This window comes from Gadus morhua, chromosome 14, assembly GCF_902167405.1.
Source record: "Gadus morhua chromosome 14, gadMor3.0, whole genome shotgun sequence".
Taxonomy (NCBI): Eukaryota; Metazoa; Chordata; class Actinopteri; order Gadiformes; family Gadidae; genus Gadus; species Gadus morhua.
The window spans coordinates 9,003,567-9,027,115 of NC_044061.1; the positions used below are offsets into that span (position 1 = coordinate 9,003,567).

Consider the following 23,549-nt stretch of genomic DNA (forward strand, 5'->3'; position numbering starts at 1 on the left):
GTGGCCTGTAGGGGGCGCTACCTCACGGTGGTAACATGACTGGGCACATGTTATCAAAGTAAAAGAAGAACAAGCTGCCATATTGCAGTGATACAGCGAGTTCATCTTATCAGTTTTTGAAATAAGTTTCAGACAGAATATAAACCATGATTTCTGCGCAAAGTTTTGGGGAAAATGGGAAGATGAAGGATTATCATCATACCGGGCCGGTAGAATACCGGTTTTCGCCTTATACTTTCAATGGAGGGTGAGTAAGATATGACTATTGTTGGGTAGCTAGCCTGAGGACTTGCGATAACAGTCACTCATTTAGCTAGCCGGGTTGTTAAGACTTTAATTAAAACTATTACAAACATCTATTTAACGAAGATTTCATATTATATTGCTTCTATAAAAGACCATCTTTTGTTCATAGTTTAACAGTAGCATACAATTAATTTGTTGAAAAACCTGACCTGTTTCGGTTTCGTATCCGCCTGCCTGCTTGCTAGCTTGGCGGCTAGTTGCTATCTGCTGTCTTTTCATCAGTCAACAATTAGTGGTCAACTAATCGGTTTATTCTTTGCTGAATGCTTTGTTTTCAGCACTGTGCTTGCTGTAGCCGGGGAAGACTTTGCCATCGTAGCCTCAGACACTCGTCTCAGCGAAGGCTATTCAATCCACAGTCGTGACTCGCCGAAATGCTACAAGCTGTAAGTGTGCTACATCACCCCTTGTTCTCTTAACTGGAGAGATCGACATTTATTTATCTTCTAGAAAAGTATGTTCGGTTTGCATTGATTGCTTAAGCATATTAGCAATAATAAAGCTAAAGCAATTTATAGTCAAATAATATTATATATTTGTACTTACTTTTATTTATTTATTTATTGTATTCACTATTTAGTACCTGCACTAGCGTAGAGAGCTTGGATCCCTTGAATTTCATTGCCAGCAATGACTGCTACTGTATGTTTGTCTGTTGTGCATTTGACTGAATAATGAACTTGAACTTGAACCATTGATAAATACGGACAAGTATTATGTGGGCATTTCATACGGTCGTTTCATTATAATTGACCATCATTTACCTATCTTTTCTAAAACAGGACCGACACCACTGTCATTGGCTGCAGTGGTTTCCATGGTGACTGCTTGACACTGACTAAGATTATTGACGCTCGGCTAAAGGTACTTTACTGCCTGGATTTTAACCCAACCCTTAATATATTGCAATTTGATTCAATAATTGGATGTCTTTGTTTGCTTAAAATCCTAGTCTTAGTAAAATGTACATGGTTGCATGTTTTAAGATAAGCTGTAATGACCAAATCAGTCTGCAGGCTTACAATTGACCCTGCTTGTTTCTGCCAGATGTACAAACACTCCAACAATAAGATGATGACCAGCGGGGCCATAGCCGCCATGCTCTCCACCATCTTGTACGGCAGGCGGTTCTTCCCTTACTATGTCTACAACATCATCGGAGGACTGGATGAACACGGTATGAACCGTAGCATTATGTACTTAGAATGTAGTTCTATGCAATTTAAACTAATACTGTATCCACCAGTTTGCATTCATTACTTTGTGGTGTTTGTATTGAAAACATAAGTGGTTGCAAGCAGCCATTTGTTAATCTTCCACAGTTCTGAATGTTGCTGTGCCCAGCCTGGGTAGCCAGGTGCAGTAATTTGATAAAAAATGTACAGGGACCAACCGTCTTTTATTTTACAGGAAAAGGAGCGGTGTACAGCTTTGACCCAGTGGGCTCCTACCAGAGAGACACCTACAAGGCTGGAGGATCAGCAAGCGCCATGCTGCAACCGCTGCTGGACAACCAGGTTAGCATGAGTTCTTCATCCAAAGTAAATATTAGCAGGTAGGGAGGGGTCGAGCATCTGGCTCAAGGATGCCTTCTACTGGTAGCCGGCGACATTGGGCTTCAAAAACAGAAACGTCAGCTGGGAGACAAACACGATAAAAACTTGATTATCCTGCCCCCTAGCATTTAAAGAATACAACCTTTTTATGACTTCCTACCCACACACAATAAGGCAATTGTTGTAAAGCTTATTTCATAGAACCTGTGAATATCTCACACCTTCATCTCTTTCTATTTATCTTGTCTAGATTGGCTTCAAGAACATGACTGGTGTGGAGCACGTGCCTCTGTCCAAGGATAAGGCCGTCCAGCTGGTCAAAGACGTCTTCATCTCGGCAGCAGAGAGGGACGTGTACACCGGGGACGCTCTTCAGATCTGTCTCATCACCAAGGAGGGTGTGAAGGAGGAGATGGTCACACTCAGGCGGGATTGAGTTCCCTTGGTCTTCTCTACAATCTCACTTTCCATCACCCTTTTACCGTTTTGTTCATTATACATTCAGTCCCTTGGAATAAGAGTGCTGAACTCAAGGGTTTGCTTATCTAAACAAAAAATGTCTGGGTTCTTTGTCTCCGTCACGTTGGTGTCGTTGAGGTCAAGTGGTTTTAATTAGTAGCCCTACATCAGCCCTGCTATTCTGAAGAGTGCCCTTTCCCGTCCCCCCGGGGAATGTCGCTTGCCTCTTTTCTCCTCCTAGGGGAAAACCACAACCCGAAAACCATCCACGTCTGGATTCTGCTTGTCTTTATTTCACGCCAATATTTTTACGATCTTGTAGAATAAAATGTGCTGAATTTGTTTTTTATTGACTTTGTTTATGCACATATGCAGTCACATTTTCTTTATAAAGCAATTAACTATTACATTTTCAATCTCCGTTAATGATAAGGCACAGTAGATCTAACAGGGAAATTAAGGTTGGTCTGGTATACCTCCATATGTAAAAGCTTAAAGAAATTATTGAACAATAAATATGCTTCTCTCTTTAAGCATAGTTAGATTTATTCGAACAATAAGTTAAGAGGCACTTTTGAGTCATATCCAAACAGAAGTTTAATGTATCTGAACCACTTGATTAACTTTGCAAGTTATGCATTTGGAAAGGCTACTTATTGCACTCACTGAAATGAAATGATGCTGCTCCCGTTTAAAGGCAAACATCAGATTTGTGAATGCCTTCAAAAATAAAAAACATTGCATCTCCAGTATTGTTTAGAAAATGGAGGACTGGTGCTTCTTTGTAGCTGATATGACTGTTTGTCGTATAAAGAGTGCGGCGTCCAGGGCTGGCGTTCTCCCTTTATTGCTTCAGTGTCCTTTGAACTTCCTCATGGACCATCTGAATCATCAGGTTCTTCTCCTCACTAAAATTGAATGGATATGCTTATTTTTACAAATACATAGAATGCTTACGCATTTTTGTTCAAACCACACAGGTGACCAGACTTTTATAGCCAAGACTTTCAATGGAATAAAAAACTCAATTATGACTTTAAATCAGGGTGTATTGAAATACAGCGCGTGTTGTATTTTCTTGAACATAAACCCATGACTGACCCTGAGGAAGTGATTTACAAATCAGAAAAGAATCCACCCAAGGAAATCTTCCTTTTATCTGTCAATCTGGTTAAACTTCTATGAATCGTATGAATGCACATTATAGCATATCTAGTTTACCTTTATAATTTGTTTAATAGCATCTGTGAGTAATACTACTCTACCTTCCTGCCACTTGAGTATGCCAGGTCACCATAAATTCCTTTCTGCAAAGGATACTGTTGCCTTGAACACCCTTTACAGAAGAATTCTATCCCAGGAACACATGCTTGAGTGCTAAGAAACAAGATATGACATACATGAGTAAAAGCAACTTTATTTGCCCCTGCCCTATGCTTTGATTAGTTCATGGATTTAATGACCAAACATTCTTTTACTCACCTATCTTAGAGTCTGCCCAGTTCTGCAATGTTTAAAGAGCTCTTGCTTCCTTTGGAAATGCTGTCTGTAGCGGCAAACTATTTCTGATTAAAGGAAATGATTTACACTTTGGCAGTGCTGGCATATGGATTTGCCCACAAACCAGTTTTTCTAGAATACCAGCAGACCACAGCTTGAATGCTTGATGAAAACAGTACCTCGAACTAGTATTTCATCAAGGTTTTATTCTTTTTGTCCGTATAATAAATAGAAATGCTGAAATTAATCACCAAGACAAGAACTCTATACTCCAATTAATTGACTAACACCACTAGTATTTACAGTGACATTACCAGTAACGCAGTATAGTATAGTCATTCTAGAATAAGCATTTGTTTTAGAGGTCATAAATTCAGCTTGAGATACTCTGGCAAAATGGGGTGCATCATGCCCAACAACAATAATTTAAGATTGAAACCTGTAGATAATTACAAGAATTCAGCTGCATGAAAAAAATGCAGGTATTCATATTACAGAAAGCTATTGAAATGAACCAAAATCTATTTAAATGTAGTAAAGCCATATTTTAAGTGGAACTTCTAATATGCCCAATTGGAATGTCACACTCTTAGCAAATCTAATCCAAACTTTAGTGTTACATATGCTTTAACTGTATGAATGAAATCACACCATTTAAAGTAAACTTAACCGCCAATGCTTGAGCTGGGGGTTCATCACCCTCATCAATAAAAACACAAGAATCCATGATGCCATTTTAACCCAGCTTTATTTATATCAACGTTATACACAACTTTCCATTAAACAATTTAACTGAAAACACAAAAAGACAATCAAAGTGACCTTAGGCATAGTATTGCAGGTTGGCCTTCTTCTTGGCCTGGACCTCAAGGATTCCCTCCATGTAATCCTCATGGTTGAGCTCCGTAGCCCCGCGACGCAGCGCTATCATGCCCGCCTCCACGCACACAGCTTTGGCCTGGGCTCCGTTGAAGTCGTCGGTGCAGCGGGCCAGCTCCTCGTAGTTGACGTCGGCGCTGACGTTCATCTTACGGGAGTGAATCTGCATGATGCGGGCCCTGGCCTCCTCGTTCGGCATGGGGAACTCGATCTTCCTGTCGAGGCGACCCGAGCGGAGCAAGGCTGGGTCCAAGATGTCCACCCGGTTGGTGGCAGCAATCACCTTCACAGGACAAGAGAATGGTTGATGTAGTCAATTCAAAACAAGTATGAAAAAACAACTGGGTTTTGCTTGGCCACTGGAGATGTAATCTAGTCTCACTTCCTAGTGGATTGTTTCTGGCCAAAATGATCCACCAAGTGCCTCCCTATAAGAGTATAGTCGTATTTACAGTTTAAGAATAATGTATAATTTATTATTGTGGTTATATTTTATATGTTTCCATCAGTCTTGATGAGCCATGGGTCTTTGTGAGCCCTGGGTTGGGTCAAGTGCATGACAGTGTCAAACAGAGATGAAGTTGGGAGGAATTACCTTGACTTGCATGTTGGGCTGAAATCCATCGAGTTGGTTGAGAAGCTCCAGCATGGTTCTCTGCACTTCCCTGTCCCCGGCCTTCTCGCTATCAAACCGCTTGGTGCCAATGGCATCCAACTCGTCGATGAAGATGATAGACGGGGCTTTTTCTTTGGCCAAGGCGAAGGCATCCCTCACCAGCTTAGCTCCATCCCCGATAAACATTTGGACCAATTGGGGACCTGCAAGCTTCAGGAAAGTGGCCTTGGTCTGAGCAGCACAAGCCCTGGCCAGCAATGTTTTCCCTGTCCCTGGTGCTCCATACATCAACACTCCCTTAGGAGGCTGGATACCCAAGTTTTCAAACTTCTCTTTGTGGTTCATAGGCAAGACAATTGCCTCTACGAGTTCCTGGATTTGCTTGTCCAATCCACCGATGTCACTGTATTGCTCGGTTGGCCTTTCGTCGACTTCCATGGCCTTGACCCGGGAGTCGTACTCTGTTGGAAGAGTCTCCAGGACCAGATAGGAATCTTTGTTGACACCAACGAGATCCCCAGGCTTCAGTTTCTCTGCATCTACCAGGCCGATCACTGGCAGGAAGTAAGTCTGCCTGGTGGAGGTCTTGATGACTGCGCATTTACCTTTTCTTTGAGAATCAAGATCAATGTTGGCTCCATCTTCCTCCTGGTCATTTGGATCCACGTCCAATAGCTCAATCACATTGGATACCAGGTATGGCAGAGTTTTGTTGACTTTAATCTTCTCGGTGTTTTCTTTTATCTTGTCCTTCATGGCCTGTAATTCGTGCGTCACTCGGAGGACTTCGCTCTTCATGATCTTTATCTCACTGTCCAGCAGACGGGTTCGTTGAACGATCTCATCTGTGGACATTTTAAGCACTTCTTCTCCGATGCCATCTTCCACTTCGTCCCAAACTGACTTGTCACTCAGCGACGCCATCTTTGCTTTGTGGCGAGCTGAACCTCGACACGCCGGAAGTTAAATCTTATTCTTCCGGATGTGGAACTCACGAGCGCAAAGCAGACGGGCATGAAACGACTGCAAATTCTTTACATGTTTTCTACAGTCTATGGTCTTTATATGTTGAATATTCGGTTGTCTTTTGTGGAGTGAAGGCAAGTACTACTGCAAACGAAACCATACTCAGCTTGAGTGCATGTTACGTTAATAGGGCATCAACTTGGAGGGAAGTTTCTCACTTCTCGTGGCGTAACTAGATTCTACATTTGAATGGTTAGCTGCGGATGCTAAGGGAGAGTACTCCGACTAGCCTACTTCTTCTAATCAATCTATATTTGAGTCAGCTTTGCATGCCTGGAAATACAATGCAACAAAGGGTTGCCACACTTCAGTATTGCAATTGCACATTTACATAATTGATATCACTTATTGCAACAATGCAACTAAAGCTAATCTTTAGCAAGCTGTCAATTATTGTATTCGCGCCACTGCAGTAGTTGTATGCCTGTCACTAACAACAGATTTTAAATGTACATGTCTGACGCCGTTTTCAGATTCATGTGTTTAATATTTATTTTATTACTTACTTCCAGAACCCGAATAACAGTAGGCAGCCGGGAAATTCATCAAATTCCGGCACATGGTTGTTGTTGAGTTTTTAGCCTGCACAGACCGACCGACCGCCCTCCAGCCGCTGTGCAGAGTTCATCGTGTCCGTGTGACTAGCAGCCTCCCTCGGTGGCAGCTGTCTCACGCAAGGAAGAGATGGACCCGAACAATACACCCTTTCAGGGGCTGGCGTCCCCACAGGTAAAGACAGTCTTATTGGTTGTTCTCCAGCCCCTAAACATACAATAACATGCATACATAATACAGGAAAGTGTATATATAGACCCCAGATTACATATTATTTATATTGCTACTACACAATCTTATCTTATCTATCTAAAGATGTTGGACATATGGAAATATTTCTGCGTAAAATATCTCGAAGATTTTCCATCTTTTATAATGATTTGCAAATAAGTAAGCATGCATATTTTTATCTCCAGTTTGTCACAAAATTAGACATGGACAATTAAGGGATTTTAAAGCAAAACAAATGACCAAAATTGGACCCATAGCCAAATGCATCGCTAACTATCGAATGTTTACGTGTATCTCCCAAGGGTGCCATGACCCCGGGGATGCCCATTTTCAGTCCAATGATGCCATATGGCTCTGGCCTGACCCCCCAGCCGGTTACCAACACCAACAGCCTGTCCATCCTAGAGGACCAGCAGAGACTGCAGCAGCAGCAACAAGCCCAGCAGGCCAACGCAGGTGAAAATATGATGTGGCCCTATATTACAACTCCCACTTATTAAATCACAAATGTTGCATCACTATTCGCTTTTTTAAATGGACTTGCTGCGAGTACCCGGTGTATGTGTATAGATATAGGCATGTTGTTTATCTTCCTGAACTTAGTATGTTGCATGTTGTCATCGTTTTGTAGGTCTTGCAGGTACGTCGGGTCAGACCCCTACGTTGTTCCACTCCCAGACCGTTGGGGGGTCCACCACTACTGCCCTACCAGGAAACACCCCCCTGTACAACACACCGCTAACCCCCATGACACCCATCACTCCCTCCACGCCCGCCTCGGAGAGCTCCGGGATCGTACCACAGCTGCAGTAGGTTTACCACAGACACGTTGGTGTAGCCGTTTCTGTCAGTCTGTGTAACAATGACCTGACTGCAGACTTGGCAGCGTACAGGCTAGTCTAGTGGTCAGGGTGCTCAACCCCCCTCGCCGAAAAAGCAATGCATTCTATCCCTAATATCTGCAGCCTATACTTGCAGAAATCCTCCAATAGCCTGTAGCGATCCTCGCGTTAGATGATTAACCCCTACCTAGTCCTGATCCCTGAATGCTCTGATGGTTACTTTGGCTGAATGATAAAATAGTACAAAGTGAATCTTAATCTGATTGTTGTCAGAGGCTTGGCTACACTATTCCGAAGCCACTCAATGAACTCTTTAATTAATTAAACGGAATAGATTTTCGGCAGAGTCAAGATAAGACCAAGACATTAGTCGAAATCAACCGGGGCCCCGCAATTGTATCCACACTTGTGGCTCCACATCTGTAACATTGGGACCTGGTTGCTGGCCGTAGCACTTCTTCGGCGTGATGGTGACCTGTTTCTGTTGTACTGTATTCCAGTGAAATGCCTCAGAGTACGACGCAGCATGAGCAACTGGTGCTTAGCATGGACAAGGTCGTCCTTCAGTTTGAAGGCCTTCCCTCGATCTTTTTTGATTAAGCGTTGGCTTTGAGGGCCTTATCCAAGCTCTATCTGCCACAACAGGACCTGAAGAGCCCATCATTAAGCTACATTCCAACGTTTTCTTAACATGCCCGATTCACAAGAATCGATCTCCCGTTTGCATTGCCATGGCCAGAGACTAGAATGAGGTTATCAAATTGCCATTTTTGCCAGTTACTAAATGCAATATTTGGCCTGGGTAATGTTGAATGAAATTCATGTATTTTTCTCTACTCCTCTCCTGCTTGTAGGAACATTGTATCAACCGTGAATCTGGGCTGTAAACTTGACCTCAAGACCATCGCACTGAGGGCTAGAAACGCAGAGTACAACCCCAAGGTGCGAAGAGAACTCCATTTGGAGACCTTGGTTCAATGCTTTGTTATTGTCTTTAATCTTTTCTTAATGCATGCTTGTGTTTTTTATTATTAATTAATTTCTATGATATTGTCCAACTAGGCCTGTACCGTCCCTATGAGGCGTTTCCAGACCCCTATATTCATCCTCTTTTTCCGGTGTCTCCCCGTCTCAGCGTTTTGCGGCCGTCATCATGAGAATACGAGAGCCCCGCACCACGGCCCTGATCTTCAGCTCTGGGAAGATGGTATGCACTGGAGCCAAGAGGTGAGCCCCTACCGCATAATCCACCGCAATCTCGGTTGCAATACTGAAAACGGCTCCCAATACATTCCAGTAAAATTACATCAAATACATTGCAATAAGATTGCATCCAATCAAAGTATAACATCTTGTTTGATTCCCTCCCTCCCTCCCTCCCTCCCTCCCTCCCTCCCTCCCTCCCTCACTCCCTCCCTCCCTCCTCGGGTGCCAGTGAGGAGCAGTCGAGGCTAGCGGCCAGGAAGTACGCCCGCGTGGTGCAGAAGCTGGGCTTCCCAGCCAAGTTTCTGGACTTCAAAATCCAGAACATGGTGGGCAGCTGCGACGTCAAGTTCCCCATCAGGCTGGAGGGCCTGGTCCTTACCCACCAACAGTTCAGCAGGTAACCGCATGTGCCATAACATCCACTGGCTCCAGGCTCACTCCTTCTGTCTGCTTTAGGGATTAGCTCGACGATGGAAAAAATCATAATCATTAATATTTTAGTCAATATCGAAATCACGATTATTCAAACGATTATTTTTTAGTATGAAAACATGATTAATTTATTTAGCCTTTCTCTCCAAAAAAACGCTTAAACTGAGAACTTTAAAATCTCCCCTTAAGCCCTAATTGGAACCAGCTAGAACAATTAGCTAGAGCTGGGTTTGTGATAGCACTCGATACTTGATTTTCCAGGTATTGATTCCGGTATTTGTGTGTTCTTTTGGTGTGTCTAACATCTGTCCCTCTGTCTTTGTTCTAGTTATGAACCTGAGCTTTTCCCAGGTCTCATCTACAGAATGATTAAACCTAGAATCGTCCTGCTCATCTTTGTCTCTGGGAAAGTGGTTCTAACAGGTAATCTTGGCATTGTACCTCCTTCTATAACCAATCATTTGTTTGATTATGTGTCTTGTGGTCAGTGTATAGAGTCCCCAAGTAAGGTCAAGGCAACCTGTTTATACACACAAAATCATACAGAATCAAAAGCTTTCTGTATATTCGTATCCTTTAATGAGCCCTGCAAGAACAGATGAGAGGCCTCAATAATATGCATATGATGCATTACCCAATCTGGTTTAGAATGCAATGGAAGAACCCTTTTTGAGTGTCAATTAAACATTTACTGACACGGCACCTGAGACAACTTGAGGCAACAGGATTTACTGCAAGTACTAATATCATCTCTGTTTCTAGGTGCCAAGGTGAGGGGAGAGATTTATGAGGCCTTTGAAAACATCTACCCCATCCTGAAGGGCTTCCGTAAAACAACGTAGACAACCCCCCCCCCCCCCCCCGCGCTTAATTTTTGTACTTTTTTTAGAACATCAGATTCAAATCTATATATTGACTTTCAAAAAGCGGACTGCCTTTTGGGCTGATGTACATGGATGTAAAATTTGCGCAACAAGGTCACGTTGTTTTAAGTGGTCTTGTTCGGATTTGGGGACGTGCCATTCGGTGCCATTGGGAGGCTGCTGTCCTACGTTCAACCTCCAAATGACCATCCTGGTATCACACGGTTTTGATGATCTCGTCCTGATCATCATATTCACTTTTTTTACGGTGATGACGAGAAGTACACCTGTTCAGAAAGTACGGAAGGGGAAGAAAGCCAGAGATGTCAACTTATTTTTGAGGAATAGGACACACGTTGACACGCTGGAAACCAATCGAAGACTTCTTATCTCTTTTGTTCATAATTTCTTTCTTTTTTTATGGACCTGTCACTGCACATTCCATTCTGTATTCAGTTGAATTTCGTAGCATTTCATTTTCAAACATGAAGTGCCAGTTTTAAATCGATGAGCTTAAATTCAATCCATGTATAAATAAAGAAACCGCCAAATTCTTAGGTCCAAGTTTATCCATTTGAAAATTGTAATTGGTTGGTTACAACTTGTTTGCATTTGAGAAAACACATGACGAACATTTTATCTTTTGGCATGGCATTGAATTTTTTTAAAGATAAATAAACACTTTTTTTTTTTTTTTGTAAGGACATTAAGCTTTTGTATTATCCACTGGGAAGTGTTTCTTTTCTGGCTTAAGAGCAACTATTGAGGGTTAAACCTTTTGTGTAGGTGATTTAAGTAAGTGAACTCCATGGAAAAAGCCCCTCCCCTTTTTCTGGCAGACTCAATTGTTTCCTTTTAATAGCACTGACGGTTTAATGGTTGAACGAACTATGCATGTTATGTTTGTAAGTTCTTTGTATTGTCCTGAAGTTTTGAATTTTTTTGGATATTTAAGTCATTAATGCTAACAGATTTCCTGGAAATATGCTCATGGTTGGTCAGACTTGCTAATAACCTCAGCTAAATTCAATGTCCTTTTTCTTTGGCACTGCTTGTGTTACATGCATGTCTCACTATTTAATTGTAGTCAGTTTTATTTCAATGTTTTCATTAGTTTCACTCACATGACAAAGTTGCAAAGTAATTGGAGAAAGGTACCTCAGCTCTTGGATTGAAATAAGCACTATTACAAAACGCAGTCTTTATTCTGGCTTCAAATTGGATTTCTGGTTGTAAATAAACATATCTAAGGATTGTTTGTGTCAATATCCATTTTGATGTAGATGTTTTTTGGTAGTCAGTGAAAATATCAGACACTTTATCTTAAAATATACATAACATATGGACATAAGCAATAGTGGATCATAGCAACCAATAACTTTATTTTGGAAAATGTTTCAATTGATTAATGTCCATCTGGATCATAGTGGAGGAAAGGTTTATTTTGCTTGCTATTTAGCCAGACCCAGAAAACTTGTTACTGGCATCTACATCACATGCCAGGAGATCAGAAAATACTGAACCTTGAGGTTTTCTCTGTGGTTGGCTATCTAGAATAGTATGGTTGTATGCAACTTTTAAGAGCTAGCCCATATATTTTAAAGAACGAAAGCCGATAAAATATGTTGATGTTGAAAGTAACCATACTAACTTCAAGAAAAGCATGTTCAGAATCCAAAACTACCGGTAGACTATTTAGCCATTCTCTGATATGCCTTGCTCACAAGTCTTAAATCTTCATTACCAATCATAGACGGTGCCTGTTCGGTTGTGTCTGTATATGTAAACAATGCTATTTTGGTTCTCCAGTCCAGAATCAAAATGAGGGTTCACACAGCCTCCATATGATCGGTGTCCGGTTATTCTGATTCAACTTTGAAGCGCAGGTACATCTTCCATCGGTCTAAAGCTGCTGCTCTGAGCTGAAGTCCTGCTTCCAAAGGAACTCTCTGCAGTATCCTTCAGTATTACAGCTGACAGAGCAACTGTACACAGCTAGCGTGCCCCAGTCGATACTGGCGCCAGTAGAATCCACTCGCAGACTGTTTAGCAGCTGTGGCATCACCTGGAAACATTTGATAGGTTTCATGGAGGGCATAGCATTAGCATTACTATTATTAATATGTGTGTGTGTAACATGCAATTTTTAAACCCAATGCACACATTGTTTGACACACATTAACTGCTTTTAGATGATTTAAGTGAATCTCTACTGAGGATATAATGAATAGCACTGAGTGAGGAGTCAACATGGGCTACCTGGAACTCAAAGGACCTCTTGGCACCACAGGTGCATGATGGGATATCATGGTCGGACGGGACATGCTGGGAGGAGACCCATAAGGGACATCCTGCTCTACTGTACCGCAGCACCTAAAGAGGACAGAAGCAGGAAGAAGAATAGTGGCCATGTACCAATACCAAACCGTCACCATTTTCCCTAATGTTGGAATTCATTCAGCAGTAATTCTTGGAAAGTAATGGTAAGATCTGTTATGCAACTGGAAATTAAAGCACAAATCTTTTCTGCATCTGTCCTATTTGACTGTACTGTTCTTTACCTGGTCTGGTTCTGCTGCGGTCCTCCTTCTAAACCGCTGGAACACCTTGCTGTCTTGGGTCTCGTGCGTGGCCATCTGCTCAAGGTCTACCTCTGCCAGCGCTGAGTGAGTGACCACAGGGAGGGGAGTGTAAAGATACACGAGGAGGACTCCAGACCCACATACATGGCTGCTCTTTAAGGACTAATGGATGCCTGTTCATTGTTTTGTTACAACTTTACCCAAAATTAACATGCAAAGCAATTACTTTACTGAGATAGGGTAAAGGATCATCGGAACATAAGAGCATGAATATCATTATTGTACTTCGTTTAAGAATGCTTGATTCTGATTGGCTGGGAGGAGGGCATTAACCCGGCAGGTTGCCCGCTGACTTGTCTGTTGTACTTGCTGACTGAGCACAGCGTCATAAAATACTAGATCAATACGCCTCTTGTAATGTTTTCTATCACAGAAATTTCAAACATGAGATCCATTGTAAAAGTAAACCTTGTTTAAAAAGTTTCTTAAATGTGTTGGAAAACAATTGGGGGGTCAGTCGATATAGTTTTGCAAGAGAGATGCAATGTAGCAACTATGTTATTAAACTAGTGATCAGACGCAGCCTTGTGTGGTTGCTATAGAAACTAATAAGCCATAGCTGAGCTAACGTTATTCACTGTAGTTCTAAACATTGCAGCGTTATTACTTTGAGTGAGTATGTAACTAAAATAGCCCAAATATAAAATATTTGGCCAAATAATTTTGTTTTACATTTATTGCAAATAACAATTATTTGGAATAAGGAACGCATGTTTGATCGATCGTAATTAAAGGGGACTACTTCATGAGGGAGATGAACTCAAACAGACTATACATTTAATAAGCATGTGATACGAATAAGAAAAAGCATAATTATTAAAGTATTTTAATTGTTTTATTATAGAATAAATGGTTGAATAAATGGGATAATCACCTCAAGGCAGGGCAATAAACAGTTTGATATGCCCGGCTCGTGGAATGGAACCACCCTTGACTTCGTTTCAGGCGGTAAGCCGTCCACGAACCAGGCATATCAAACAGTTTATTGCTCTGCCTTTCGGTGATTATCCCTTACTTATTTTCTTCAGATCAAAGAAGTTTCTAATCAGAAAATGAAGTTGCTACTTATGTCAGCTGTAATTTTGCCCAAATATCATGGAGGTATATGCAGCAAAGCAATGCATTGACAAGTATGTAAATTGTACAGATTGATGCTATCTCCCTCAGCTAGCTATGTATTTCGGTGGGAGATTAACCCAAATCTAAGAAAATAAAGTTATGTGGACAACAATAGAGGAGAAGACCCAGGAAGAGATATCACTGAGGCACAATGCCTTCACCCACACATCACCAGCTCACCGTCTGCCAAAGGTGCCCCACTTTCAGTCTTCAGTGCCCCCTCCACCTCTGCGTTCTCCTCTTCCTCCACCTCTTCCTCCACCTCGTCCTCTTCCTGCTCCACATCCCTTTCTTCCGGCTCAGTGGCCAGCTCAAATTCAGGAAATAGGATTAGCGATGCCGCGTCATTGGATGCCTCTACATGGAAAGACAGATGATTAACAGGTAAGTGTCGTACATATCCTGGGTAAAATGTTATAAGTGAAACAAGAAACCGAGATGAAACAAGTGATCCATTGCCTATTATTAGCAGCGAGCCTTGACTTAAAAATGCTCAGCATTTAAAAAAAACCTGGCACATCCACCATTGTTGCAATACCACACAGAAGAACCACCCATGCGGATACGTACCCTGGCTGCCACAGGCCTTCTTGTGCGAGTGTTTCCAGTGGAGTGTCTGGTGATGCTTGCTACAGTAGGTTATGTTGTGACAACGGGAGCAGGCTTTGTTGCCAGGGCAACCACACACCCAGCATAGCTTCACCCCAGTAACGGGTAACACCACTTGGTCATTGTCAGAACCGCTAGACTCTCCATTGTCTGAAATATGACAAAAAGTGAGACATTTAGCATTCTGCACACCTCCTTTGATGGATAAATTACCACGGATATCCATTTAGAGAAACAAACCTGGCGGAGGGTCAAATGGATAGAAGTCATTCACCCTTGGGAGCTGGCTTCTGAATACTGATGGAAAAAGGAAAAACATTTTTAGGGTTAGAAGAGATTGGTGAAAATGGAAAATACAATTAATTGGAAAATAAGATCAGGTGAATGGCATGTATTCCAACTAACGTAACCCTATGTAAGCATGGTACATTTAAAAGAGTATTTCAATACCTTTCATACAGCTGCCGTCATTGCGTGAGTAGCATTCAGGAGTTTTGCAGCAGAATAAAAACAGTGCTCTATGGAAGCTTCTTTCCTGCCCAGAAATCGGGGCATACACCTAGAGCAGATACAAAGGTACACCCATTACAATGGTTTTTCAGAGGGGGGGGTGTGCATGTCGCTTCACTCCGGAATTGCACTCACCTGCAGAAGAAAGACCATTGGCAGTTGGCATATATCACACTCCAGCCCAGGCAGAGAGGGGACATCTCTATAGCCGAGCCATGCTGGCTTCCCCCCGACTTTGCTGGGGAACTGTGGACTGCGAAGCTCCCACGCTTCCGCCTCCTCCACAAATCCCAGAATCACTTCCATTTCTTGTTCTGTGTTGGGTTTGCCGCCAGACATTTTTTTTCCAATAACAGCTGAGCGGTTTTAAATATCTAATACACAACGTCAGCTGTCAAACACCACAACACACCCACATGCCTCCTGTGTACGTTGGCAAAAACCATCCGGGTGAGCAGCAACAGTGAACAAACTATGGTTCCATACAGATACACATTTATATGAACACCATATAATACTTTCTACCACGTTAAATCGCAACAATTACATCTCTGTAGAATTCATTGAAAATATTTTATCATACATTACAGGTAGATAAACAGAGACGGAAGTCTTCAGTTATCTAATTCAGTACAATAAGTGATTATAAGTGAAAACAAGTTATTCATTTGTCCACTAGATGGAGGAAAATACTTGTTTCTGTTAAACACACTGTGGCCATGGCGCTAGCTGGGGGCCGTCACTTTTACAGAGGCGGTGTGGGGGGGGACAATAGTTGTAATACTGATAAAGAAAGCGAGAAGGAAAGAAAGAGGGTCGGAAGGAGGATTGTAAAAGAGTATCTTAAGATATTCGTCTACTGACCTTTTAGAAAATATTGAAATTACAAGTATCCATATTTCAAGAGTCACTATTTGGCTTGTCACTTATAGGGCGACCCTTATATGTATTATCTCTCTCCCCCTCTCCCCGTGGCTCTCCCCCCGACTCCAGAGAGTATGTGATGTCATCCTGTTGACGAGCAGAGGAAGCGGCAGGGTGTGTGGGTCGGGGGCGCGAGCTGGGTCGGGCCGAGTTGACTGGAAATATTCTTTTGATCGGAACCGATGAACGAAACAAGTCTTTTTGGATTAGGTTACAATTCAACGTCACTGTAAAACAATCGCTAAACCTGTCTCTATTTGACACCAACTTGAAGTTGAAACTTTATTGTGTAGCCGACACTATGGATACTAAATCGACATTGACAGATCAACAGAGAAACTTATTTGGAGATGCCAGCGGAATAATGAGGTATTTAAGAAGTCGGCCAAACCAGGAGTGAATGTGTTACTTGGGTCTCCTGTAGCCTACGTATCATTCACAAGCCAATGCCTCCGCGAGGTGAGGGACCATGTAATCCAGCAGCGGCGTCCCCTGCCCCCCCTGTCCCGCCGAGGAGATTCCGAAGCCGGGACAAGGCTTCCGGGAGAACCCACAAGTCATGGCCAGGGTTGTGGGGGAACGGAGGGGCGCAGAGGAGGGTGAAGTGTGTGTTTGTAGGCGACGGAGCTGTAGGAAAAACCAGCCTGGTGGTCAGTTACACCACCAATGGTTATCCCACAGAATACGTCCCCACTGCGTTTGACAATTTCTCAGGTAGAGCTCGTATAACTTGTTTTCCGTACCCTGTAATTGTACAGTTGTTGGGTCTGATTGATCTGTTCTTATACATTTCACTAAATGTGTTATGTGTATTCATTAACATGCAAATGTATAGTTATTGGATCAGGTTGGTCTGGTCTGATTCATCCTAACTAAATGTTATTTGTTTCAGGAAAACCGAGTAGACCGACAATTGTATTTCATGAAGTGATCAGTAGATAGTTTCCACTGTTGTAATAACTTTGGTATGTGGTGTGTGGGATGGATGTAATCTATAGCTGTGGTGTCCGTGGATGGCCAGCCAGTCCAACTTCAGCTCTGCGACACAGCTGGCCAGGTATGAGGTATCTAATAAATTGTTATATATATATATATATATATATATATATATATATATATATATATATATATATATATATATATATATATATATATATATATATATATTGTTATTCATAGTTGATTAAATTGTTGTATTATTATAAATAATAAATGGGTAATTCGTTTTTCAGATGAAATGTTCATGGATATAAAAAATACCTGCATTCCACCACAACTGAAGACAGTTGTGGTGTATATTATATATATATTATATTATATTAAATCCACACACACTCATACACACACTCACACACGCACACGCACGCACACACACAGCAACACTTGCTTCCCCTTACTCTCTCTGGCTCCCTTCCTCTCTCTCTCTGTCTCTGTCTCTCTCTCTCTCTCTCTCTCTGTCTCTCTCTCTCTCTCTCTCTCTCTCTCTCTCTCTCTCTCTCTCTCTCTCTCTCTCTCTCTCTCTCTCTCTCTCTCTCTCTCTCTCTCTCTCTCTCTCTCTCTCTCTCTCTCTCTCTCTCTCTCTCTCTCTCTCTGTCCTTGTACTCCCAGGATGAGTTTGACAAGCTACGGCCCCTGTGCTACACCGACGCCGACGTGTTCCTGCTGTGCTTCAGTGTGGTTAGCCCCGCCTCCTTCCAGAATGTCCCTGAGAAGTGGGTACCGGAGATCCGCAGACATGCCCCCTTCACACCATTGGTCCTTGTGGGGACACAGTGTGACCTCCGGGAAGACGTTAAGGTGTGTGTGTGTGTGTGTGTATGTGTGTGTGTGTGTGTCTGTGTGTCTGTGTGTCTGTGTGTGTGTGTGTGTGTGTGTGTGTGTGTGTGTGTGTGTGTGTGTGTGTGTGTGTGTGTGTGTGTGTGTGTGCGTGTGTGTGTTCAGCCGTCAATCATCAATCACTGATAAACAATGAAACAAACAAATAGTCCAAAAAAGCGATTTACATACATATTATCAATGGTGGATTCAGATATATGTCACTAAGGAGCAGGTAGGATCTTTGGGATTTTGCTCAAGGAGAAACGCCATAACAATAGTCTTTGTCGTCTTCCTCAAGGAGTAACACCATAACCATAGTCTTTGGCGTCTTCCTCAAGGAGTAACACCATAACCATAGTCTTTGTCGTCTTCCTCAAGGAGTAACACCATAACCATAGTCTTTGTCGTCTTCCTCAAGGAGTAACACCATAACCATAGTCTTTGGCGTCTTCCTCAAGGAGTAACACCATAACCATAGTCTTTGGCGTCTTCCTCAAGGAGTAACACCATAACCATAGTCTTTGGCGTCTTCCTCAAGGAGTAACACCATAACCATAGTCTTTGCCGTCTTCCTCAAGGAGTAACACCATAACCATAGTCTTTGGCGTCTTCCTCAAGGAGTAACACCATAACCATAGTCTTTGTCGTCTTCCTCAAGGAGTAACACCATAACCATAGTCTTTGGCGTCTTCCTCAAGGAGTAACACCATAACTATAGTCTTTGGCATCTTGCTTAAGGAGAATCCAAGGCAGTGTTCTGTGGGCGTTTGGGGAATCGAACCCATTACCTCATTCAGCTTGGAGTCAAACTCGGCCCACTATGCTATCCTGCCCCCACTGGAAATATTGTGAGGCAAATAAACGAATTAACTGTGTTGCCTCTCCAGGCATTCATTTAATTTTCTTACATTTATTTCTTAAATAATTATATGTAAAACGGGATGTGGATAATTACTTTACAGTTGAAATTAGCTCATGTATAAATTCATATTATTCTGCTATTTTATTATTATTATTACGTCACTTTCGGATTAGACACTTCCTGTGAAGTCTCTTCCTGTTAGACTTACCTGTGTAGAAGTTATGGCAGACATGTGAATCATCTGAATGTAATCTGCTAGCATCCACTTGGAAGCATCAAAGAGGCAATGCCGTAAGTTTGTTAATTGTTAGAGGATGTTAAAAATAATATATTATGGTGGATTAAAAACGTTTTGGATAGCAATTGTGCACAAGCTAATGTAGAATATCTACATACAGTGTTAGACAGTTAATATTATTATTTACAACTCTGCACAACGTGATATTTAGTCATAAATGGACACAAAATATTTTTGTATTCTTTTATTTGCAGTTTTCGCCGTCTGTTGATGAGGAAGTGTGACAGTAAATGGTCAACCCTACTATGACTGTCTTCATTGGCTACGTTTTTAACTCTGTGTTTAGTCAGAGTTACAACACACTGCACGAGAACACTACATTAACTCTCCCACCCTTTTGTCTCCCCTGCGTCGATCCTTGTAGGTTCTGATTGAGCTGGCCAAGTACAGGGAGCGCCCCGTGGAGATGGCCGACGCCAGGGACTGTGCGGTGGCGATCGGCGCCGTGGCCTACACTGAGTGCTCCTCGCTGACCCAGAAGAACCTGAAGGAGGTGTTCGACACGGCCATCGTGGCCAGCCTGCAGGACAACGGAGCCGGCCCGGCCCGGGGGAGCAAGCACCGGCGACGGCAGCAGCAGACGGCCCGCAAGAGGAAGGACCTGTCCAAGTCCTGGTGGAGGAGGTACTGCTGTGTGGCCTGAGTGAAGACCCCCCTCCTGGACCTAGGGTGTCCCCCAAGGTCTTGCCTTCTGGGCGGTGTTTGGGTCATGGTTGAACCAGAGACTTGCTGAGGAGGGGCGATGTGAGGGGGACGTGGTCTGTCGTCTCTCGTCTCCTTCAGGTTGTCTTCTCCACCGTTTGTTTTTGTACTACTGAGCCATGTCTGAATGAAGAGGTTTTGGTGTCATGAATCTGAGGTGACATTAGGGTCTTCCTTAAGTTGAGGATTGGTTCCTGTCCAAGCGCTTCAGTGTGGAAGGTACTGCTTCTGTATCAAGGAATTTAAACATGAAACTGACTAAAACCATGTTCATGAGCAGCGCTTTAATCGGCTGTGGTGTTCCCATAGCCGTTTACTGGTTCAAAGTACCCTAAACTACTCTAAACCCTAGAGTGTGTCTCGGATCCTAACTTCCTTTGTTTGGCTACAGTGTATTTTGTTTCTTAATGTTTGTAAATGCAGAAAGACAATCTACTTCCTTGGTTCAAATGTCCAGCATGCTTCTAATATAAAGGTTCTTGAGTTGAAGGTACTTGTAGAAACCACATGCCTCAGACTGATGTTTGGATCAGCAGCCGTTTGTATTCAATCTGACTAGATCAAACTAGGTCAAATCGGTCCAAATCACATTGTTGTGTTACGCCAGGACCTTTTTGCAGAATGCTTAAACTTAGTTAAAATATGTTTCTCTTTGATTAGGGGATTATTGAACCATTACATTAGGACTTTTTGTTACAGCAATGGTTGAAACACTGGGCCAAAAAAAATATTTCCAAGGTTTGGAAAATGGATCACTGATTTCAGATGTTGTCTAGTTGGGTTACATTGATTCAGTTAGTTTACAATTCTGTGATTTTATCATATTATTACTGTTTTTATTAAGCACAATGTTGGCAGAGATCACAAACACAATGTTCCTATGCAATCTTTGGCTTTATTACTTTTTTTGCAACTGTACAGCATCATTATCTCACTTTTGTGACACACATGTCATGCTCAATCTAATCCCTAGTATTGACAAACATCTTGTCAAGCAAGTGGTCACATGATAACCGGCTCAGACTAGCTTTCAACCCCTACCTCCTTTCAGACCTAAACAAATACTCAAATCTTTTGTGATATACACAACGTATTAGTTTCTGCCATGATTCTCAAGTATGGGCCCTTGAGAATCATATGACTGAAGTTGTCCTTTTGAAATGGTCACTTGTCATTTATATTGTTTTGGAAGTAAAGAGTTGCATTCTGCACAATGCATACCGTGCACAAATGTTTATCACACACATTTATATAAATGTAAAACATTTTAAATCCATCCACCGAAAATGTAATCTTTGTAAAGAGCTCTTTTAGTTGTCCCCAAACGTTGTCAATAAGGTTGAACCAGTGTTTGCTTTCAGTACTTCAAGCAGCATTCCCATGAAGATTATCCCTCACTGTTAGTCAGCTTGTGAGTGCTGGAGTAGGCTGACTTTTGCCTTGAGATTCAACTCACCTCAGCTCAGTCTCTTGTAAATGAAATTGGGTCAACCCGAGAAGTCAGCCAAGCAACTCATCATACTGTGTTTGTTTTGTGATATAAATCATAACCCATGATAGTCAAACTATCTTTTGTAATACTGAATTAATCATTTTATATTATACAAATACGATGACTACGTGATTACCCCATAGCCTCTTTCGTAACCAACCCAACACCCAACAGCTGTTGGGGTCAAACACTTGCCACAGTACAGCTTGAATTTGGCCTAACCTCCAATCCATGCCCTGCTGAAATGTTGTCTTTCACAACCCAAACTAAAGTACAAAGTCAGATCACACCAGAAGGCAGGTTGTGTCTCATTGGAAGGTATGGACGTTTTTATGGCGGTTGCGGCTTGAATGTGTATCTCAGAGTGAATGAGTTGGCTGTTGCTAGCTCCCACTCGTGATGGCAAATCCATTGTTTCTGTTGCGGGCATAGGCATAATACAATGCTTGTTTGTGTGTGTGTGTTTGTGTGTGTGTGTGTGTGCAGGGAGTTTCTGGTGGAGTTAAGAAAGTAGGCTGAAGTGCAAAGGTCTCCGTAATGGCTCACACTTCTACGGTATATCAAATTCTCCACTTGAATCAGATGGAGTGCAACGCCGGTGTACGTTTCATATCGTCTTGGTTTCAGCTGTGGAGTAGAGCTGCAGAACGGAGCTGTGCTGTCAATCTCGTCTCAAATGTTAAAGATTAGAGCTTTGATGAGCAGCAAAAGATTGTGTGTGTATACAGCAGGGCTCGGCTATGTTGGGGGGAAACAGCTCTCAGAAAGGGTGTTATTGTGTGGGAAGAAAAGAAGAAGGAAGGCCTGTGGCCGGTGATGTCCTTGGAAAGGGGAGTGGATGTGCAAGGCTAACGTCTCAAGATGTCGCTGATTGTTGGAGGTTCCCAAATAACTCAGACGATAAGCCCTGTGTCTCACACACTGTCGACGACAGTGTCTGTGTGTGTGTGTGTGTGTGTGTGTGTGTGTGTGTGTGTGTGTGTGTGTGTGTGTGTGTGTGTGTGTGTGTGTGTGTGTGTGTGTGTGTGTGAATGATGAGAATGACATGCAAATTTAAACTGACATGGATTTATTGTTTTTAATGTTCAACGTTGCATAATGCTAACGGAGACTCGCTTCACATCTCAAAGAGAAACAACCAGGCCGTCCAAACTGCTGTGAAACCAGTGTTCTACTCGGTAACCACCAACTCATGACTCATGACCGCCATGAGCACACTTCAAATGGGTTTAAATGCTTTACTTGATTAATTGAACTGATGTATTGTTGTACATGTTTGTACAGATGTTTTATACCTTTCATAATAAATGAATAATGATATCACCATGATGTTTTTTGCGGTTTCATTCCAAATCAGGGCACATCGCTTGCCGTTACTGTACTGACCAAACTTACCCATGAAACCTTGTATCTTCCATTTCGAATGTCGTTTTCAACAAATGTTTGTTTTACCTTAAAAGTTTCAATATACTCTGAAATACTAATATTATACATACGAAAATGATGTTATGTGAAAAGCTTTTTGTTGCAATTTGTAAAAAATTACATCTATTTATTTTTAATGTGGTTTTGTATAAAATATTTGCTTGCTCAATTAATAGTGGTTTAAAACATGTGTTTTTATACTCAGCCTGTTTTTATTTTATTCATGTGGTGTTATGTGGGCATTCACTTCAGTCCAGCTTGCTTGGTGTAAACAACGTGTGTGACGGCTCTGCTGCACTGGACCATCAGGGAAGAGGAGGATATGCATGGAGCACTCAGACACTCAGACAGAGCAGAATAAAGGCGCAACAACACCTGGACACACGCAATTATGATTATAAAGAAGGGGCTGGTTCTATAGGGGTGATATGGGATGTTATGGTTCTATAGGGGTGGTGATTCTATAGGAGGGGATGGTTCTATAGGGGTGTTATGGGATGTAATGGTTCTATTGGGGTGGTGATTCTATAGGGGGGGATGGTTCTTTAGGACGTTACAGTTCTATAGTGATGGTGATGTATTTCTTTGCTATTATGGTACGTGGGTTTGTGTGTGTGTGTGTGTGTGTGTGTGTGTGTCTTTGTGTGTGTGTGTGTGTGTGTGTGTGTGTGTGTGCG

At 42.2% G+C, this 23,549-nt stretch overlaps 5 protein-coding genes across 6 annotated transcripts; 3 read left to right on the forward strand and 2 right to left on the reverse strand.

Moving 5' to 3' along the window:
* Nucleotides 1-39: 39 nt before the first annotated feature.
* Nucleotides 40-3,070, forward strand: psmb1 (proteasome 20S subunit beta 1). The gene is made up of 6 exons (XM_030376481.1): nucleotides 40-247; nucleotides 585-692; nucleotides 1,089-1,170; nucleotides 1,354-1,483; nucleotides 1,717-1,823; nucleotides 2,113-3,070. Exons 1-6 carry the CDS (start codon nucleotides 147-149, stop codon nucleotides 2,296-2,298), a joined length of 714 nt encoding a protein of 237 aa, XP_030232341.1. The 5' UTR covers nucleotides 40-146; the 3' UTR covers nucleotides 2,299-3,070.
* A 1,480-nt stretch (nucleotides 3,071-4,550) lies between these two features.
* Nucleotides 4,551-6,271, reverse strand: LOC115558389 (26S proteasome regulatory subunit 6A-B). Its single transcript, XM_030376471.1, has 2 exons — nucleotides 5,296-6,271; nucleotides 4,551-4,983 (listed from the first exon to the last, which is right to left on the reverse strand). Exons 1-2 carry the CDS (start codon nucleotides 6,238-6,240, stop codon nucleotides 4,645-4,647), a joined length of 1,284 nt encoding a protein of 427 aa, XP_030232331.1. The 5' UTR covers nucleotides 6,241-6,271; the 3' UTR covers nucleotides 4,551-4,644.
* Nucleotides 6,272-6,299: 28 nt separating this feature from the next.
* tbp (TATA box binding protein) lies at nucleotides 6,300-11,725 on the forward strand. The gene is made up of 9 exons (XM_030376478.1): nucleotides 6,300-6,416; nucleotides 6,855-7,071; nucleotides 7,431-7,584; nucleotides 7,760-7,937; nucleotides 8,825-8,912; nucleotides 9,106-9,197; nucleotides 9,406-9,573; nucleotides 9,937-10,031; nucleotides 10,371-11,725. Exons 2-9 carry the CDS (start codon nucleotides 7,027-7,029, stop codon nucleotides 10,448-10,450), a joined length of 900 nt encoding a protein of 299 aa, XP_030232338.1. The 5' UTR covers nucleotides 6,300-6,416; nucleotides 6,855-7,026; the 3' UTR covers nucleotides 10,451-11,725.
* A 103-nt stretch (nucleotides 11,726-11,828) lies between these two features.
* Nucleotides 11,829-16,345, reverse strand: pdcd2 (programmed cell death 2). Of its 2 annotated transcripts, XM_030376474.1 has the most exons (9): nucleotides 16,216-16,345; nucleotides 15,487-15,665; nucleotides 15,292-15,400; nucleotides 15,082-15,138; nucleotides 14,803-14,991; nucleotides 14,413-14,589; nucleotides 13,033-13,133; nucleotides 12,731-12,844; nucleotides 11,829-12,536 (listed from the first exon to the last, which is right to left on the reverse strand). In XM_030376474.1, the coding sequence occupies exons 2-9, from the start codon at nucleotides 15,655-15,657 to the stop codon at nucleotides 12,375-12,377; spliced, it is 1,080 nt and encodes a 359-aa protein (XP_030232334.1). In that variant the 5' UTR covers nucleotides 15,658-15,665; nucleotides 16,216-16,345; the 3' UTR covers nucleotides 11,829-12,374. The 2 variants fall into 2 exon arrangements, with proteins under 2 accessions (XP_030232334.1, XP_030232333.1); XM_030376473.1 differs by lacking the exon at nucleotides 16,216-16,345 and having other exon boundaries at nucleotides 15,487-15,811.
* A 116-nt stretch (nucleotides 16,346-16,461) lies between these two features.
* Nucleotides 16,462-22,773, forward strand: rhoua (ras homolog family member Ua). The gene is made up of 4 exons (XM_030376480.1): nucleotides 16,462-16,989; nucleotides 17,274-17,332; nucleotides 17,884-18,072; nucleotides 19,618-22,773. Exons 1-4 carry the CDS (start codon nucleotides 16,722-16,724, stop codon nucleotides 19,894-19,896), a joined length of 795 nt encoding a protein of 264 aa, XP_030232340.1. The 5' UTR covers nucleotides 16,462-16,721; the 3' UTR covers nucleotides 19,897-22,773.
* Nucleotides 22,774-23,549: the final 776 nt, after the last annotated feature.

What these genes read in the sequence shown, in the direction of transcription:
- psmb1 (XM_030376481.1), top strand. Translation starts at nt 147, where the DNA reads ATGATTTCTGCGCAAAGTTTTGGGGAAAATGGGAAGATGAAGGATTAT. An exon ending in TCGCCGAAATGCTACAAGCT is followed by an intron (nt 693 to 1,088) that starts GTAAGTGTGCTA and finishes TTTCTAAAACAG; the next exon opens with GACCGACACCACTGTCATTG. An exon ending in AACCGCTGCTGGACAACCAG is followed by an intron (nt 1,824 to 2,112) that starts GTTAGCATGAGT and finishes TATCTTGTCTAG; the next exon opens with ATTGGCTTCAAGAACATGAC.
- LOC115558389 (XM_030376471.1), bottom strand. Translation starts at nt 6,240, where the DNA reads ATGGCGTCGCTGAGTGACAAGTCAGTTTGGGACGAAGTGGAAGATGGC. An exon ending in AGCCCAACATGCAAGTCAAG is followed by an intron (nt 4,984 to 5,295) that starts GTAATTCCTCCC and finishes TGTCCTGTGAAG; the next exon opens with GTGATTGCTGCCACCAACCG.
- tbp (XM_030376478.1), top strand. Translation starts at nt 7,027, where the DNA reads ATGGACCCGAACAATACACCCTTTCAGGGGCTGGCGTCCCCACAG. An exon ending in AGCCCAGCAGGCCAACGCAG is followed by an intron (nt 7,585 to 7,759) that starts GTGAAAATATGA and finishes ATCGTTTTGTAG; the next exon opens with GTCTTGCAGGTACGTCGGGT. An exon ending in TGGGAAAGTGGTTCTAACAG is followed by an intron (nt 10,032 to 10,370) that starts GTAATCTTGGCA and finishes CTCTGTTTCTAG; the next exon opens with GTGCCAAGGTGAGGGGAGAG.
- pdcd2 (XM_030376473.1), bottom strand. Translation starts at nt 15,690, where the DNA reads ATGTCTGGCGGCAAACCCAACACAGAACAAGAAATGGAAGTGATTCTG. An exon ending in TGACGGCAGCTGTATGAAAG is followed by an intron (nt 15,139 to 15,291) that starts GTATTGAAATAC and finishes TTTTTCCATCAG; the next exon opens with TATTCAGAAGCCAGCTCCCA. An exon ending in GAAGGCCTGTGGCAGCCAGG is followed by an intron (nt 14,590 to 14,802) that starts GTACGTATCCGC and finishes CTTTCCATGTAG; the next exon opens with AGGCATCCAATGACGCGGCA.
- rhoua (XM_030376480.1), top strand. Translation starts at nt 16,722, where the DNA reads ATGCCTCCGCGAGGTGAGGGACCATGTAATCCAGCAGCGGCGTCCCCT. An exon ending in TCTGCGACACAGCTGGCCAG is followed by an intron (nt 17,333 to 17,883) that starts GTATGAGGTATC and finishes TTGTACTCCCAG; the next exon opens with GATGAGTTTGACAAGCTACG. An exon ending in ACCTCCGGGAAGACGTTAAG is followed by an intron (nt 18,073 to 19,617) that starts GTGTGTGTGTGT and finishes CGATCCTTGTAG; the next exon opens with GTTCTGATTGAGCTGGCCAA.